We start from the raw sequence: 19,003 nt of genomic DNA on the forward strand, positions 1-19,003 counted from the left end.
CAAGTTTCTGTGAAGAATTTTAACTATCTCAGTGCTCCACAAGGTACTGTTTTAATACAATAGTTTCTGATTTGTCATTTTCAAAACTTTTGATCTGTATAATCAGGCCACTCTCTTCCACAGCAACATCTGAAGGAAGACTCAATGTCTGCAACTAATTTGATAAGTGAATAATTAAATAAAAACAAGAAGAGAGCAATAATCACTGGAATTTAAAAAAGATACCATAAGCTATCAACTGCCAGTGAATTTGCAAACAGCTAATAATGAGGATAGACTCACTCACTCACAACAGATAACACATTTTTAGTTTCTTTTATATATAAATTTTTATTTCGGACTGCAAAAAATATAATAACATGTATTGAACCATTTCTAAATACATATAAATAGATTTCAGTTGTATAAATTACACTTTTGTGCAGCTATTTGAAGTCTTTTTACAAGCAAATTCAGAACACAAATATACATATATCACAAAAAAACACATTAACTGCCTTAGGTTTGGGAACTCTGATTTACAGCTGCCACGATAAAGATAACTTTTGGTTTATCATTGGCGAACAAGCAGGTGACAAAAAAATATCCTGAATAACATCTTAAAAAGTGTGGAATCAACAATTCAGTAGAAACTGGCAGTGGACTTCTACACATTGAAATAGACTGCTGCTATGCAAATGATGTGCAACGATTCCTTTAGTCTTGTGATTATCACTTTTGTTATATGGCAGAAACAGGCACCTCCATCAGGTTATGTAAAAAAATGGAGAAATATGTAAATGCAGTAACATCAATGTGAAGAATGTGCCTTTTTTTCCATCTCAGATGTTCTGTTACTCCAAACTTTGGCATGTGTATCAATATAGTCATGACTATCTATCCAAGCAATACAATCATCAGAACAAGTTTTCTTGAAACATCCCTGTTTAACAACCAACCAGTCATAAACAATCAGTTTATATCCACAGTGAACTTTGAAGATATTTTGCTGAAAATAAAAAATATAGTGACTTTCATTCCTCATAGAGGACAAAGGATGCCTGTAGTTGCAAAAGGGAGCTGAGCAATGGGTGGAAATTAACTAACCCATCAGTATGCAATGTACTCAAATCAATTCAGGATATTCTTTTTATCAAACCTCATTTAAGAAAAATTTGCTTCTCAATGTTTCTACAAAGAAGGCACATTTATTAATAAGTAACAATTAACACAACTCTATGGTGTTACTGCCCTCTAAAACTTCTGGAAAATCAACAACATGCTGAAAAAATACTTCTTAGGCACGTGTAAAATATAGCTGTTGTTAATATAAATTTAATAACTTGATCTGAAACACAGAAACACTTATTTTCATATCACTTTTCAAAAAAGAAAACAAAGTGTCAACGATTCTAGTAATATACACTATCACATTTACACCTATTATCTTGTGAACCTTTCTTTGAAGAAGATGAAATACAACACTGGAGAACCTCTTCTAACTTCACCTCTGACTGTGGTACACACAAGAAAAATATGAATGCGCATGCGTGCACTGCACACCCGCATGTACATCTGCGCGCGCACGCCTACACACAAACACAAACACACACACACACACACACACACACACACACACACACATTCTTTGGTCACTTTTAAAACAAAGTTCCCTTCTGCAAAAAAGAGGTCTATTGTCAGTGGAGAAACTCAGTCTGTCTCTTCACTGACCCACTCACTGCAAGCTTTGTAAAACATTATCATCTTTCACTTCATGGATTTGCATATCATTAAAACATTTCTTCTCAAAACCATTCCTTTTTTCCCTGTACCAAGACTTTGTTTGCAAAACACAGTTCTTGGAAATACAGTTAGAGAATATGTGACTGCTTACTGCACAAAACATGAAAGTTTAGAGCATTTTTTTACTACTTTGGTGAGCTGGTCCCTGAACAATGTTACCGAGGAAAAACACAAACAGAAGGAACACACACTTTTTTATGCTAACTTTGTGCCTTTCATTTCTGATAATGCTATTTTTGTCTTTGTACTGCACTATACTAGAATCAAAATAATAATTAAGTAGAGAAATCATGTTTAACAAGTTTTAAGAATTAAGAAAACACAGCAGGACTTTAAATAATACCATTTTCTACACTTCTGACAGACTGGAATGTAATTTTGTACCATTTTTCTTATTAATATATAACAACATCCCATATCATTATAACTGTTCCTTGTTTTTAAAAAATTAAGTAGTTCCACTTCATTCAGCACTGACTGTAAGTTGAAAGAAAACGGATCAAGATGTTCTGAAAACATACAATCTACCTTTCTTGTTTCCTTCGGAAACGAGAATACTGAATGCTGTACATGTTTGTTGTACAACCAGTTATAATTTTTTAAATGTATGTTCACTGTTCTTCCATTTCAAAGGGCTAGTAAAGCATACTCTTAACCAGTAACTGTGTAACAAATACTGAAACCAAAATTATGCATGTGCATTTAACTATACACTTGCTTACACAAGTCTCTTGTTGAACTATAACAACTGCTACTTACAATGCAAATCCAACAGACTGGTTAAGATCCTGTAACACAATTTCAGATTCATAAAGATTAAAGGCATTCTCATACATTGTACATCTAGCCAAACACATACTGCAAGTACAATTATATCCTACCACTTCCATCTTGATGGGAACTGATGTTAACAAAAATAGCTGAGTCCTCATTAATGTGTGACTTTCTCAAAGCACTTCTTACACAGTGTTGCAGGCAATCAGTATTTTCCCAATACATATTCCCATTTACTTGCAACATCTACAGCATGTACGGTCTGATAGTAGTGAGCAAAAAATTTTTTGAACATACAAAATGTGCGTCATCACTGCTGTACATTTTAACACAACTGTAACAATTTCTCACTTTTAATATCCATTCATTACATATAAGTAACCACAGACACACACTGTTTAGGAGCACACAAGACTGCTTCATAACCACCGTAAAGAACTATGCAGGACAAAGTGTCAGCAGTATCTAACATCCAGTTAACAACTAGGATCCTAGCACAGCATACATGACACCTGAACAAAGTGGCACTTGTCATAGACTGCTTGCACCATCAATGTTCAAAAAATTAGGTAATCAGCCATGAAAAATACACAGCACAGTCACAGCCTTTCAGCAACCAGCAAAACATTACACTGAGCTCCTGTAATACTACTGGGAAGAAATAGAGGGTGCATCTCCTGTAATTGAAAGACGTTTCTGTGACGGTTCTTCTTGAGAAAGAGCCCAGACCAGTTCAGCTCGCTCTTCTTGCGATAAGGTCTCCATGATGGCAGTAACTGCTGCTTCCAAGGCTCTGTCCGGGCATTCTGCCAGAGCAGATTTGATTCGTTGTACGACAGCTTCGTGCTTCATACTGCGCACGTTGTGCCAGAATGTTGAGCCTTCCTGTAGCTGTTCAGTCAACCATTCTACCACAGCACTGTTGTTATCCCAAACGTATGCCTGCAAAACATTTTTCTTATGTTAATGCTTGTCACTATCAAAAATAGAACTCAAATGGAAGTAGCAGTCTGGAAAACATTTTTACAAATGAAGGAATATAGTTTTTATAAATGTAAATATAAATTGATTTTACAAATTCAGAAGGTTAGCTACGAATATGAAGTGCCATAGCAATAAAGGTTAGAATATTTCTTACACATGTCTTGAATTATTTTCTTCATCATTCCTGTCTCCCTGTTGTGACCAAAATACAGGGATTAGGAAAAACTAGTATGAACATTCATGACCACATGAAACTTTCAGAACTGCATGAATCCTCCCAAGAATCAATATGCATGTATCTGCAATGACAGACAATGGTATTTTAAACAATTCCCACAAAGCAACTGATGCAAGGGAAATCATGCTATTTCACTCCACTCCTGAGCTATTCAAACACTTCTCTGCAGTTTACAGCCAAGTGAGTGAATAGACTCACCTCGGAAGATCCACAGCCTTGGAGGAAACAACGCCTACACTGTGAACCGGACATTGTCATCTAAAATGTTTCATAATAGAGCTTACCAGTAGCATTTTCTTCCAGAGTGATAGTAAGACTGGGTGAAAATAATGAGAGGACTGCCAAGACCATTACAGAGCTTCCAACAGGCATCAAAGTTTAGTGGGGATAAGGAGGTAGGTCAACTGAAACGGTCATTACTGAGCTTCACAAATGGAATAATGATTACACTCCAGATGTTAACACTGAAACATGCCCTGAAGTAGGAAGCAATACGTAAACTTCTGTCTATTAACTCGCAGAAATACCTAAAAATTTTGGTCTTATTTTGAACCAGTAAACAGATGAAAACCATCTGTTCAGACTGTAAGTGACCATAACAACATCAAAATGCAGTTTGACAGAGAGAAGGCCAAAATACTAAATTCTTTACCCGAAACTGATTCATTGAGGATGATCATACTGTAATTCCTTCTTTCAAGTGCCACAAGAAAATCAAAATGACATATTGATATAAGTGATCATAGGACACAAATCAACCAAAATTGCTCAATAGATGAGAGACATCTAGACTTCATAGGGTAACTACTACAAGTGTCCAATACAAGAGGTCATGCAGGCCAGACGCAAAAGGCATGACCTCAGATGATGCACAGTTACGGACACATAAGGAAGTTCGCTATATGGACTGATATACTCCTTAGCCGTGGAGAAATTGACTCAATGGAAACAACTATACTATTCTTCCTGTAACAATTATGAGTCAATTGCAACTGTGTATGAGATGACTGTGAAGTACAGTACCAGTATTATAGTCGAGTCAGTCTAAGTAGATCGATGACAGTTGCAGTGGGTTGGACACCACAACTTCATGCAACTACCTCAACCAGTTATGTAACACAATTTTGTAAACGCCCCTATGGCAATACCACAGTGTTGTCACAGCTATATAGACCACTACTGCTTTCACCTACAGCCACCAGCAATGTTCCTGTGTTGCTATGTTCATTTATGAGTGAAATATATTAATATTAAATAATTAGTATACGAAGTCCACGAAAAAGGTGTGTGTGGTTCTGTTGGTGCCTAGCTGATTGTATTTTAGCTATGATCCTTGTGCTAGAGGTGACCTAATTTTACACTTCTACAAATTAGTTTGCAATAGCCTGTGCCCTCATGGACTGGCAAACTTTCATATTTAATGTAATCAAAAACAATCCAACTCAAATATGCATCTCTCAATTATCGGTTTCTGTGACACTGCAAATTAAGCCTTACTTCATATGTGCAATGAATGATAACGGTTATGAAATGTTCGACAACACTTAAGACAAAAAAGAAGGGACATTGCAGACTGTTTGGGATCCCTGAACTCTCATTCAGTAACAGTTTGGGTTTTGGCCCTTACCTCAGTGGCTCCTCTGTCCTCAATAAACCATCGCCGCAATCTGGCTTCTGCCTGGCCGACACTGAGGTCAGGCTGGATTTCCAGAAGCTTTGTTTTTAGCTCATTCTCCAATAAAAGCCGGCGTAATCTCCAATATAAAATACATCGCGATTTGCGCCATGGCACAATATCCTGATAAAATAAATACATTATGATTAGAGTAACATACAACATGTAAAACAGAGGAATATATAAGAATCTAATTTAAGAGTAAAGGTAACAACTCACCAAATGGTACAGATTTTGAGCCATAGAGGGCATATAAACAATACTAAAGCCTTTGCTAGCTTTTGGATGAATCTTATTTTGAGCTAGGGTACAAATACACAAAAAGTGTGTGAGAATGATACCGCCCCCCCCCCCCCCCCCAAAAACACACACACACACACACACACACACACACACACACACACACACACACACACACACACACACACCTTTTACAGGTAGCCATGATACTCTATTGGAAGCAGGACCGCATGTGAAAACCATCATATTATATACCAGCTCTACTGCAATTTTTGCACTGTAGCCAATGGCCTTACCACAGTGGTAACACCAGTTCCTGATAGATCACCAAAGTTTAGCACTGTAGGCTTGGCTAGCACTTGGAAGGGTCACCGTCTGGGTCTGCCAAGTGCTGTAGGCAAAACGGTGCACTCAGTCCTTATGAAGCCATTTGAGGAGCTACTTGATTGAGAAGTAGCAGCATCAGTCACGAAAACTGACAATGGCTGGGAGAGCAGAGTGCTGACCACAAGCCCTTCTGTATCCACATCTGATGATACCTAGGGGCTGAGGACGACATGGCGGCTGGTTGGTAACAACGGACCTTCAAGGCCTGTTTGGACCACCCAATGGGTGTTTGACCACCCATTGGTGAACTGTGCTTAGCATAACATGGCTGATTTCAATGGCTGTTTAACAACCTCTGCCATCTTGATCCCCCCCCTTTCCTCTCTGAACTACATACATGGGAGTCATCCTTGCAGTGCATCCTTCGTAGATGTAATCATCCTGCTCCTAGCCTCAATGTCCACTAGACATTTGCTCCATGTTCACCTCCACCTTTACTGTCCACATACTGCCGCATACTCTTCTCCACAGTCTTCTATTCATAAAATACAAACTTCCATGGCCGGAATTGTCATAATTAATAAAATAGCAAGCCAAGGTGTGAATCTGACATTGAACAAAGCTACGATCCCCCTTGAAAATGTCCTCCACATTTGGGGATGAAACGTCACATTTTAAAGTGAAATCCTTTCAATCATGGCCTGACATCCCGGAATATTTTATTAATTGTTAGACTTCTATTCCTCTGTTCTCTCTTCCCCTCCCAACTAAATTCTCCATGTCTTGTTATTGTCATCAAGTGCTGCACAAACTCACCAGTACCAGTTCTGCTGTTGCATTCCTATCCCATGCACCTGCTGTCTGTGCCTGTCCTCTCCTGCATACCTGCTGCATCCCTCTGAACCATCAGCCACACCCCAACCCTACCTTCCACTCTCCATCTCCTTTCTCTCCTCGCCTGCTTCACTCCCTAGTCGAGCTGCAAAACTGCATTCCCGGCATAGTGTTTTCAGCCAGCTTAATATAACTCTGTGTGTGTGTGTGTGTGTGTGTGTGTGTGTGTGTGTGTGTGTGTGTGTGTGTGTCCTCTAGGTCAAAAAACAATTCACCTGAAAGCACACAAATATTTCAGTCTTGTTTATGTCCCTTTTGACAACATTTCAGTGTATTGTTAACTTCACTCTTAAATTACTTATATTCCACCTGGACTTCACTACCATAAACATGTATAAAACCCATTAACAATGAAACCAGACTTACCTGTATAGTACCTTTCTCATGCATCCTCTCAGGAGTATCATGAAGGTCAGCGAAATGTACTGCTACTTGATGGTACATAGGTCTTAGGAAACGTTCTCTTTCACTTATTTTGTTCTCCAGTATTACTTTCTCTTCATTTGAAAGGTTAGGAGAGGACAGCAGTTGGGACCGAAGCTGTCGAATCACTGGATCTAATCGCTGCATTGCTTTCACAATATCTTTCATACGGAACTTTATTTCCACAATTCCTTCTGGTTCCAACACACCACCCCTAAAATGTGAATGGAGGAGTTTAACACAACATTAATTAATTTTACCATCAATACTTATTTTCTCCCCCCCCCCCCCCCCCCCCCACACACACACACACACACAAACAAACAAACACAGAGGGAGAGAGTGGGGCAGAGAGAGAGAGAGAGAGAGAGAGAGAGAGAGAGAGAGAGAGAGAGAGAGGGAGGGAGGGAGGGAGCGCCGGGGGAGGGGGAGGGGGGGGGGATGATGATGATCATCTCCTTAGTGCCTGAAAGTAACAAGTAACAAGTTGGATGGTTGAATCATGGAAGGCATGGTGGTGGAGAAAGAGAGCGTATTAGGAAAGACTGTGCCACAGTGGGGAACATGTAGGTGAACATGCAGGGGCCAGTTGAAATCATGACTGTGGGAAGGGCGGGGAATTGCACTAGTAATATAGAGCATGGGGGGTAGGAAGGGAATTGAAGAGAATGATGCTTTGTGTGTGTGTGTGTGTGTGTGTGTGTGTGTGTGTGTGTGTGTGTGTGTGTGTGGGGGGGGGGGGGGGGGGGGGCGGGGGGGGGGGGTGACAAAAACAGTATGTTAAATATGTTGAAAGGGAGTTCCCACTGGCACAATTTGAAAGAGCTGCAACTGGAGAAGGATCCACATGGCACAGGTTGTGATACATTCAGTTAAGAACACCACTTTATGTTTAGCAGCAGACTCTGTAACTGGGTAGTATTGTTGGTCATGGGCTACAATTTGGCAGGGCAATTCATGTGGGACAATAGTTTGTTCATGGTCATACCCACATAAAACAATGTGCAGTGGATGCATCAAAACTGGCAGATTATGTGTCTGTCATCTTCCTTCAATATTGGAGATTGTGTTGCATGCTTAACATGCATAAATACATTTTTGTGTGTGTACTATCAGTTAACATCTTTGGTTTCTGATCACATCGAATACACAGATTGTACAGGATTCAGTTTTTGTTTTCACTTGGTAGATAAAACGTCGGACAACAATTTGAAAGGTGGTTCCACAAGACACACAAATTTACGAATTAGTGAGATAAAACCAGGTGTATCCTTGTCACATTTGTTGCAGTCATCTACATCAATAGATGTGAAATGTTCCTAGACATCTTTGTTGACATAGTGAGTCAAGGGTAAACAAGTGTTTGAAAATTCAGAATATATTTGTGCAAAAAGTGATGCTATTCTTCAAAAATAACACCATATGAATGCCACAACTCTTTCACAGAATGCTCCATCCGTTTCAACTGTTTAGAGATGAGGACAGTCACCACATGAATACTGGTCACTGAACATTATGAATTCTGACACATGGAAGCTCACACATGTAATTTACAATGAAACAAATTTTCTTTCACTGAAATTTTCTTTTTTAATACAGCAGGTTTTGAGAAATACCATGTAGTGTACGAGAAACCACGATCGCAGATTAATTCCAAGAATGTTCTAACCATATCAGACATTTTTTCTAAGGATTATCCCACATGATCCAGAAAACTCACCTACTCTCTGGATCAGCATACATCTCCATGTGACGAGGATTTATTGTTGGGTCAACTACAGCCCAGGCACCACCTCTGAGCTCACCATTTGGTGGAATATATATGATAATGGGCTGCTGGTACTCCCGGAGTCCATCCACAATATATGCTCCAAATTTGACAATCTGCTCGTACATATCTGTGAAACATTTATTTTCATTACATTGAGGTGAATCATAGCAATGAAGTGTGACTATCCAACTACTCACTATTACAAACCAAGGTTCAATAACATACTTCAAAATTAACTGTCAGTTTAGTATGCGTTTTTGCTTACCTTTCATTCCACCAGAGAAACCTCTCCAATTAGCAAAAATAAACAGTGGCAAATCTTCTTTGCTAAAATCTTGTATTGCTTGCGCAGTTTTATACGCAGAATCTGGAAACCACACTTGACCTGCTTGCGATACAGTCTGAGAAAACATCAAATTACAAACACATAATCATGTTAAATGATAAAATGCAACAAATACAATTTAAAATGTGCTAAAAACTGTTTCTTATTATGTATTATCCACAATCATCTGCCAACCTTAGCTTCAGAATCAAGATTTGCGGGATCTGCCGGTAATGTCAGTTCCACTGTGCGTGTCTCTACAGCAATCACACCAACTGGAATTCCTCCCAAGCGTGCACGACCACAGACTACTGTCTGGGCCCATGGTCTCATGATCTCATCCCAACTGCCAGCATCAAAGAATCCAGATTCCCATTCACCTGAATTTGCTGCAAAGTGGTAAGGTTTTAGAAACCACATTTTATTTTCTTTGTGAAAAACATAAAAGATGCAATAAGAACACAGTAACCACACAGACCCCTCATACAGATTCACACAATCAGAACATTGAAGGCAAATCATAAACAATGACAAAACCATAGGTAAGAGACTGGATTTAATCATCAGTATAAGTAACAGATGGATACGCACAACTTCCTAGCTTCACAACACAAGGCATACACAGTGGAAATGAAAATGGTTTTGTCATTTTAATTAACATTTTGGCGAATAAGCCCAAGTGCAACTTGGGGGCTACAGCACTGCATTCAAAGAACAATACTCAAGCATACCTCAGGCTGTGATTTTCAAGATACATGAGCTACCCATTGCTTGCAAACTGAACTAATTTCATGTGAACAATGTAGGAAAAGACAGACTGCTACTTACTGTACAGATGACATGTTAAGTTGCAAACACACACAATTAAAAGACACTTACACATAAGCTTTCAGCCACATACTTCATATGAGAAATATCCATGGACATCTTGCTACCTGTCACTTTTCAGGTGCTATCTTTTGTTGTAAATTTTTATAATTAATTCAAAAGAAACAGTAGTGAACATAAGAGCTGGTATCACAACTGAGCCACTATAAGGTTGCCCTCTCATGACATTAATGTTCGTACTCGTTAGGTTTTAGAATTTGCTTCATTCTGCTACAAATATGTCACACTTGTTCTGTGAGCAATAAATTTTGGAAGCTCTAGAGGAAGAATCAACAATTCTGTCCCAGAGTGAGAAACATCAGTGTGAGAACAATTTGAAGGAGGTTTGTATTCAGGTAAGCTATAATCTGTTACAATTTTTTGTTGCTAGTGTTGTTGTTGCACATACTGCTGCCATAATTACAGTTTATTTCTGTTTTGTTTGTATTCATCTTGTCTCTTCAAGAGATGAATCTCATGACAAATCAGCATGCAATATCAGTTTCAGAGAAGATGCTACTGGAAAAGCAAGCAAGAAAGCAACAAGCTAGTATTGCCCTGATTGCAATATACCTCTCCGCATGCCAGAATACTTCAGACTTCATACAAAAGCCAGCTAGCTGGAAAATTGCTCAAGAGCTCACACCACACCTTTTTTTACAGAAAAATTTAATTTCAGAATAAGATTCAGTTGGCAGTTGCACAATTATTTTTCATTTTGCTTTACGAATTAATTCGTTATTTTCAGAAGCCTACAAAGGATATCTGAAGAAGACGGATTAATCTGTTGAAATCGATAAAGTGGTAAATCGAATAAAAATAATTGTGCAACTGACAGTTGAATTTTATTCTGAAATACATACTTCAGTTGCTGAGAAAATAACAGCTATGAATAAAATCAGGAATTTCTGTCATTTGTAGTCTATCACTGAACTAAAATAAAATAAACCTTGAGCTTCACGTATATTATCCTCTACGATATACTAAACACAGATGTGCCAGTAACATTTTAAATAACAACATAAATGGTTGGTTTTCTGGACCTGAATTTTTTCTAAGTGGCTGTATCTCAAAGTGTTAATACTTCACACTTTTTTTTCCCCTTCAAGCTCCGAGTTGGAGGACACCTGACATTGCATTCAACCTGTGTTCGAAGAGTTTCTCATGTTGCGTGGAGACTAACAAGCTTCAAAAGAGAGCGTTCAGAGAATTGCTATAAAAATATTTGAAACAATCAACTTGTGAATAAGTAACAGGGGGGCTTCAAAAATATGTAGCTAATACCCTCAGTTACTCTTTTATATTTATAACAATTTTATGCATTTCAAATTATTTATGGAATGTTAAACAACTGGAGACATACAAAAATAACACACATAACTGTAACCTTGGCAGCTCAGTAAAATAGCTGCTCTTCAGTCATTAAAAGCTAGTATACTGAAATACATCTGCCACATACTCAGTGCAAACTGATGGATACTCTTGCAGGATAAAATTCAGTGTGTCAAGAGGATAGTATCCTGACTGAATGCATGTTAAAATTTCTTAAACACCTAGAATAGAATCTACAAATGGTTCAAATGGCTCTGAGCACTATGAGACTCAACTTCTAAGGTCATTAGTCCCCTAGAACTTAGAACTACTTAAACCAAACTAACCTAAGGACATCACACACACCCATGCCCGAGACAGGATTCGAACCTGCGACCATAGTGGTTGCGCGGTTCCAACTGTAGTGCCTAGAACCGCTTGGCCACCCCGGCCAGCATAGAATCTACAGCTACATAATAAATTTATTGGGAAAACTGATGTCATTAATCTCTCTGCAATGTCAAAATAATTCGCATTCACGATCTTACCAGGAATTTCACTCTGGCACCCAAAATAAGAAACTTTCTTTTTACTACTAAGCATGACCATGGACCTTGCCTCGAAGAGTTTTCCCCCACAATCGCAACTTGAACCACTACCACATATACAGGACCATCCACTGTGGGCATCTTCAAGAATTACTTACAACCAGCATGGTTTCATCACCTTTTCTACAGAGATTTTTTACTCAAATCAACTGATATGACTCAAGTAAAGTCAAAATTTATCCAACTTGTGCCTTCTTCTAAGGACACACAAAGTTATTCATACTGACCATCTAACAGTTATAGGCATCAAAACACCAACTGCATGGGTTTTTACTATGGCTGAACCAACATGTACAAGCTGTTTCTCAAGGGACTCCATAATACCGCAATCTGTGTTTGCCCCACTCCCATAACACAAACACTCCCCACATACAGGTATTGCCTTCCATTGAACAATGCTTTCAGGGATAGACATCAGTTTTAACAAACCTTTGGAATTCTATGTTGTTAAGAAATTTTGACCCTTTTTTAATATTGGACACAGGATTCATCAATTTGCACTAAATGTGTGGCACATGTATTTAAATATACCAAATTTTAATTACTGGGGAACAACTATTTCACTGGACAGCCAAGCTTACAATTTTTTGAAGCTCATCCCTTATATTATTCTTCCTAAATGACCCATTGCCAACCACTAAACTATCAGCAAGGTGAATATATACTGGTAACACACAAAGACATGTCTCTGACCACATTCTAAGTCACCATCCATTGTCTTGGTTGAACTGATTAACTGCTCCTGTTATTCATGAATTTAGTACACAGTTGTGGAGCAGCAGTACTCTCCAAACTCAGAAAAATAATAATTATTGCCTTTGTGTCTGTTTCACCCTGTATAGAACTTAGATTTTTCCTCCTAGCACTAGTATATCACAACTTCACACATGGAATATTGCTTGGTTAGCTACCACTCACTTGGGCTCAACTTAATGTCAATCGCTCATGCTGCTACTTACCTATTTTTCATTTCCGTTGTGACCCGCCTCATCACACCCATTTCCATTATCGCCAATCACTTTTTCTTGAAGATGTGCTTTGATTTTCACTATTCACTGTTTGTTACTTCTGTCCTTTTTTCTGTTGCTCTGTATTTTTCTCTTACCTATTTATTTTCTGCATGCCCTCTTATGAGTCATGAACTGCCCTTTTTGCCACTTTTAACATTTCATCAGCATTAGCCTTCCCCTGTTAATTTCCCAACCTTGAACTGTGATTTTCTTGATAATTTATTCCTGAATAGTCTGATCTTCTGTCGTCATCTTCCTTCTTCTGATCTTCTGTCGTCATCTTCCTTCTCTAGTCAGTAAGCAGAACCTTGATTCTGGTTCTAATAATTTAGTGTTTATTAAATCTGTATCTGCTGCCATTCACATACTGTAATCACTGGTCGAGATTTTAATCATCCAACAATTAATTGGGAAAATTACAGTTTTGTTAGTGGTGGGCATGACAAGGCATCCTGTGAAACTTTACTACATGCCTTCTCAGACAACTACCTAGAACAGATAGTTAGCAACCCCACTCATGATGGAAATATACTGGATCTAATGGCAACAAATAGACCCGACCTCTCTGAGGATGCCCATATTTAAAGTGTCATCAGTGACCATGACGTGGTTGTGGCAACAATGATTACCAAAGTACAGAGGACAACTAAAACAAGCAGAAAGATATATATGCTCAGTAAACTAGACAGAAAATCAGTAGTGTCATATCTCAATGAGGAACTTGAAACTTTCCGCACAAGGCAGGAGTAAGCAGAGGAACTCTGGCTTTGAAAGAATAGTTGACCATGTACTGGACAGATATGTACCCAGTAGAACAGTACATAAAGGGAGGGAACTTCCATCGTATACAGTCACTATAAAGAAACTTCTAAAGAAACAGAGCTTACTGCATAATAGGTGTAAAACAAAGCATAGGGCTATAGACAGAGAAATGCTGAATGAAACACATCTGGCTGTCAATAGAGTAATGCATGATGCCTTCAATGGCTACCAAAGCAGAATATTGTCAAGTGGTCTGTCACAGAACTCAAAGAAATTCTGATCATATGTAAAGGCCGTTAGTGGCACCAAAGTTAGCATTCAGTCCCTTGTGAATGAGACAGAAACTGAAATTGAGGATAGCAAAGCAAAAGCTCAAATACTTAACTTCATTTTCCAGTGTTCCTGAATGCTTTGGATCGAGGCAACAAGGTAGATGCAATATTTCTTGCTTTTCGAAAAGCATTCCACTCAGTACCACACCAACACTTATTGTCAAAAGTACAATCATATGAGGTAACAAGCAAAATTTGTGACTGGACTGAGGACTTTTTGGTATGGAGGACACATAATGTTATCTTGGATGGGGAGTCAGCATCAGATGTAGAAGTAACTTTGGATGTGCACCAGGGAAGTGTGCTGGGACCCATGCTGTTCATGTCGTATATTAATGACCTTGCAGACAATATTAATGGTAAAACCATGCTTTTTGCAGCTGATGCAGTTATCTATAATGAAGTACTATCTGGAAGAAGCTGCATAAATATTCAGTCAGATGTTGATAAGATTTCAATGTGGTGCAGAGACTGGCAACTTGCTCCAAATGCTCAGAAATGTAAAACTGTACACTTCACAAAATGAAATAACATAATATCCTATGACTATAATATCAAGTTACTGCTGGAATCGGCGGCCAACTCTTATAAATACCTGGGTTTAACACTTTGTAGGGATATGAAATGGAATGCTCACACAGGTTCAGTCGTGGGTAAAGCAGGTGGTAGACTTCAGATTATTGGTATAATATCTAGGAAGTCTAAAAAGGAGATAGTTTACAAATCACTCATGCAACCAGTTCTAGAACATTGCTGAAGTGTGTTGAACCCTTACCAGATAGGACTAACAGGGAATATTGAATGTATACAGAGAAGGGCAGTGTGAATGGTCACAGGTTTGTTTAATTCATGGGAGAGGGTCACAGAGACAATGAAGGAGCTGGTCTGGAAGACTCTTTACGATTGATGTAAACAATCTCGAGAGAGTCTATTAACAAAATTTCAAGAACTGGTTTTAAGTGATTACTCTAGGACTATACTACAACCCCCTAAGTATTACTCACATAGGGACCATAAGGATGAGATTAGAATAATTACTGCACACAAAAACAGACACATTCAATCAATCATTCTTCCTACACTCCATATGTGAATGGAAAACAAAGAAAACCGAATAACTGGTACAATGGAACGTAGCCTCTGCCATGCATCTCACAGTGGTTTGCAGAGTATAGATGTAGATGTAACTGAGCAGATCGTTCTTTTTGTGTTTGGTATGAACTGTAGCTTTTTAAAACAATTTTTCTTTTACATATTCTACCATTCACTTCTCCTTTACCAGTTCTGCTACAAAACAATAATTGCACTGCACTATATGTGCACTGGGAAAATGGATTTGTTTTTATAAGAACCTCTTGCATGTGAATTGAGAAGTTTTGTAAATTGCGATTAGGGTCATACACCCCCACAAAAATCCTTTACTTTACTGCAAGCTTTAGAAAACTACTAATATTACTGCATCAAACTGACAGGTTTATATGGAATTATAGATTGTTGGCACTGCAACATAAGTCACCATATGTGAGCATAATTTTAATAGTGACTGAATGGTAACAGAGCACATGAATATGTAAGCTTTTTACCAGAAGAGAATATTGTTATTGTGTCCTTTACATCAATGTCAATTTTGATGTAGCTCTCCATGGAAGTCTATCTTTTGGATGCCTCTTCATCTTTGCATAACTGTTGGAACAAACATCCTCTTGAAGCTATTCACTGTAGTCAGGCCTTCGTCTTGCTCTACAAGTTCTCTCTCCCAAACACACGCACACTTACCTCTATCTCCAAATTACAAGGGTGGTTTGTAAAGTTCTCGGAATCACCACGATAGGTCAGTGCTAGCGCAAAGAGTTGTTCACATGACATTCATTGGATTGTTGCCTGTAAACACGTGCCACATCAGTGCTCTGGGAAGAGAGCTGTGGCAGTGATGTGGCTTTGTTGTTGTGTAGTGATTTGCGAAGATGGAAAAAAAATCTAGATTCGAGCAGTGATTAAGTACTTCGTAAAGAATGGTATGAAAGCGAAGGACATTCATGCTGAATTCCAGAACATACTGGGGGAATCTGCTCCTTCATATTCAACTGTTGCCAAGTGGACAAAGGAATTTAAATTTGGTCGGAACAGCTTAGATGATGATCCGCACAGTGGTTGGCCAAGATGTGTCACTATTCCAGACATCATTGCAAAAGTGCTCAAAATGTTCATGGAGGATCACCGATTGAAAGTGCACGAAATTGCTCACGCTTGCCAGATGTCATCTGAAAGGGTATATTAAATTTTAACTGAAGAATTAGAAATGAAAAAATTGTCTTCAAGATGGGTGCCGTGACTCTTGACACGCGTCCGCACACATGTGCCATCGCCATGCCAAAATTACACAAACTAAGGTATGAATTGTTGCCACACCTGTCTTATTCACCTGATATGGCTCCGTCAAACTTCAAACTCTTCCCAAAACTGAAAATTTTTCTTGGTGGACAAAGATTCACTTCAAACAAAGAATTGGTAGCTGGAGTTGATAACTATTTTGCAGGCCTGGAGGAAACTGACTTTTGAGATGGGATCAAGGCATTAGAACATTGTTTGACCAAGTGCATTAATCTATAAGGAGACTACATGGAAAAATAAAAAAGTTTCAGTGATGTAAGTACTTTTTTTCTATTCCGTTCTGAGAGCTTTTCAAAGCACCCTTATAATTATCTATGATGCCTCAAAATGTGTCCTATCAACCTATTCTCAAGTTGTGCCATGAATTTCTTTTCTCCCAATTTCAGTATCTCTTCACAGATTATCTGATATACCTATCTATTCTTCAAAAATTCTTTTGTAACGCCTCATTTCAAAATCATTTAGTCCATTCTCATCCGTAATACTTATTGTTCATTTTTTACTCCCTTATAGGCTATACACCAGACAAATATCTACAGAAAAGATTTCCTAAGATTTTAACTATGTTCGATGTTAACACATTCCACATACTTCTCTTTGGCTGTTGCTATTGCTGGTCTGCACTTTGGTCATCATCATTAGTTATTTTGCTACTGAAATAGGAATTTTTAGAGTCACATTTCTTAATATAAACCCCTCAAGCTGCAACTAATTTAATTTAGTCAAATTAATTCATCTTATAATCTCTTTTTCAAGATATGGTTCATTCCATTCAACAGAATTTCCAAGTTCTTTGCCACTTCTGACAGTACCGGAAAACTTAGTTTCTATTTCTTCTTCCTGAACTTTAATTCCCTATTAAAACTTTTCTTCGGTTCCTTTTGTACCTGCTCAAAGTACACATTCAATAACATGGGGTACAGGCTACAATTCTGTCTCACTCCTTTCTAAACCGCTGTCTTCCTTTCATGTTCTTGAACTCTTATAAATGTGATCTGGTTTTTGAACAAGTTGCAGGTAACCTTTCTGTTCCTGTATTTTACTCCCGTTAAATTCAGAATTTCCAGTAAACATTATCAAAAGTTGCTTCTAAATCTACAAATGCTATAAATGTAGGTTCAACTTTTTTTAATCTACCTTCTAAATAGGAGGGTTAATAATGCCTCGCATATTTCAACATTTTCCTGAAATGTAAACTAATGTTTTCCCAGATCATCTTCTAGAAGCTGTAAAAATAATATTAATCAAAAATTTTGTTCATTATACAAAAACTACTCCAGTTTAAAAGGGAGCGAAGGAACTTTTCTTTCTATTGAATCAATTTGCTTACTGATCCAGAATGAATTTTCACTCTGCAGCAGAGTGTGCACCGATATGAAACTTCCTGGCAGATTAAAATGGTGTGCTGAACCGGGACTCAAACCCAGGACCTTTGCCTTTCCTGGGCAAGTGCTCTACCAATTGGTCAAGTCCCAGCCAGGCACACAGTTTTAATCTGACAGGAAGTTTCATATCAGTGCACACACGCTGAAGAGTAAAAATTCATTCTGGAAACAATCCTCCAGGCTGTGGTTAAGTCTTGTCTCCGCAATATTCTTTTTTTTTTCCAAGAGTGTTAATCCCAAAGTTTTGCAGGAGAACTTCTGTGAAGTTTTGCAGGTAGAAGATGAGGTACTGGTGGAAGTAAAGCTGTAAGTACAGGTAACTCATGTTCGGGTAGCTCAGTTGGCAGAGCACTTGCCCACAAAAGACGATGATCCCAGGTTGGAGTCCTGGTCTTGCTTAATGATCTTAACATTTATATATATCTAAAAACAAAGATGATGTGACTTACCAAATGAAAGTGCTGGCAGGTCGACAGACACACAAACAAACACAAACATACACACAAAATTCAAGCTTTCGCAACAAACTGTTGCCTCATCAGGAAAGAGGGAAGGAGAGGGAAAGACGAAAGGATGTGGGTTTTAAGGGAGAGGGTAAGGAGTCATTCCAATCCCGGGAGCGGAAAGACTTACCTTAGGGGGAAAAAAGGACAGGTATACACTCGCACACACACACATATCCATCCACACATATACAGACACAAGCAGACATATTTAAAGACAAAGAGTTTGGGCAGAGATGTCAGTCGAGGCAGAAGTGCAGAGGCAAAGATGTTGTTGAATGACAGGTGAGCTATGAGTGGCGGCAACTTGAAATTAGCGGAGATTGAGGCCTGGTGGATAACGGGAAGAGAGGATATATTGAAGAGCAAGTTCCCATCTCCGGAGTTCGGATAGGTTGGTG

General features: G+C 38.5%; 1 protein-coding gene across 2 annotated transcripts in view; it reads right to left on the reverse strand.

The window, feature by feature from the left end:
- Nucleotides 1-1,879: 1,879 nt before the first annotated feature.
- The window catches only part of LOC126419304 (acetyl-CoA carboxylase), a 444,881-nt gene continuing 427,757 nt past the window's right edge, over nt 1,880-19,003 (reverse strand). For both annotated transcript variants that reach the window (XM_050086479.1, XM_050086480.1), the window contains exons 34-39: nt 9,629-9,822; nt 9,374-9,509; nt 9,058-9,235; nt 7,281-7,551; nt 5,406-5,576; nt 1,880-3,498 (exon numbers count right to left, since the gene is read on the reverse strand). In XM_050086479.1, coding sequence (XP_049942436.1) covers nt 3,205-3,498; nt 5,406-5,576; nt 7,281-7,551; nt 9,058-9,235; nt 9,374-9,509; nt 9,629-9,822 — 1,244 coding nt within the window. In that variant the 3' untranslated portion in view covers nt 1,880-3,204. The remainder of the gene's footprint in view (nt 3,499-5,405; nt 5,577-7,280; nt 7,552-9,057; nt 9,236-9,373; nt 9,510-9,628; nt 9,823-19,003) is intronic.

The sequence above is a fragment of the Schistocerca serialis genome, chromosome 9 (assembly GCF_023864345.2).
Source record: "Schistocerca serialis cubense isolate TAMUIC-IGC-003099 chromosome 9, iqSchSeri2.2, whole genome shotgun sequence".
NCBI classification, from domain to species: domain Eukaryota; kingdom Metazoa; phylum Arthropoda; class Insecta; order Orthoptera; family Acrididae; genus Schistocerca; species Schistocerca serialis.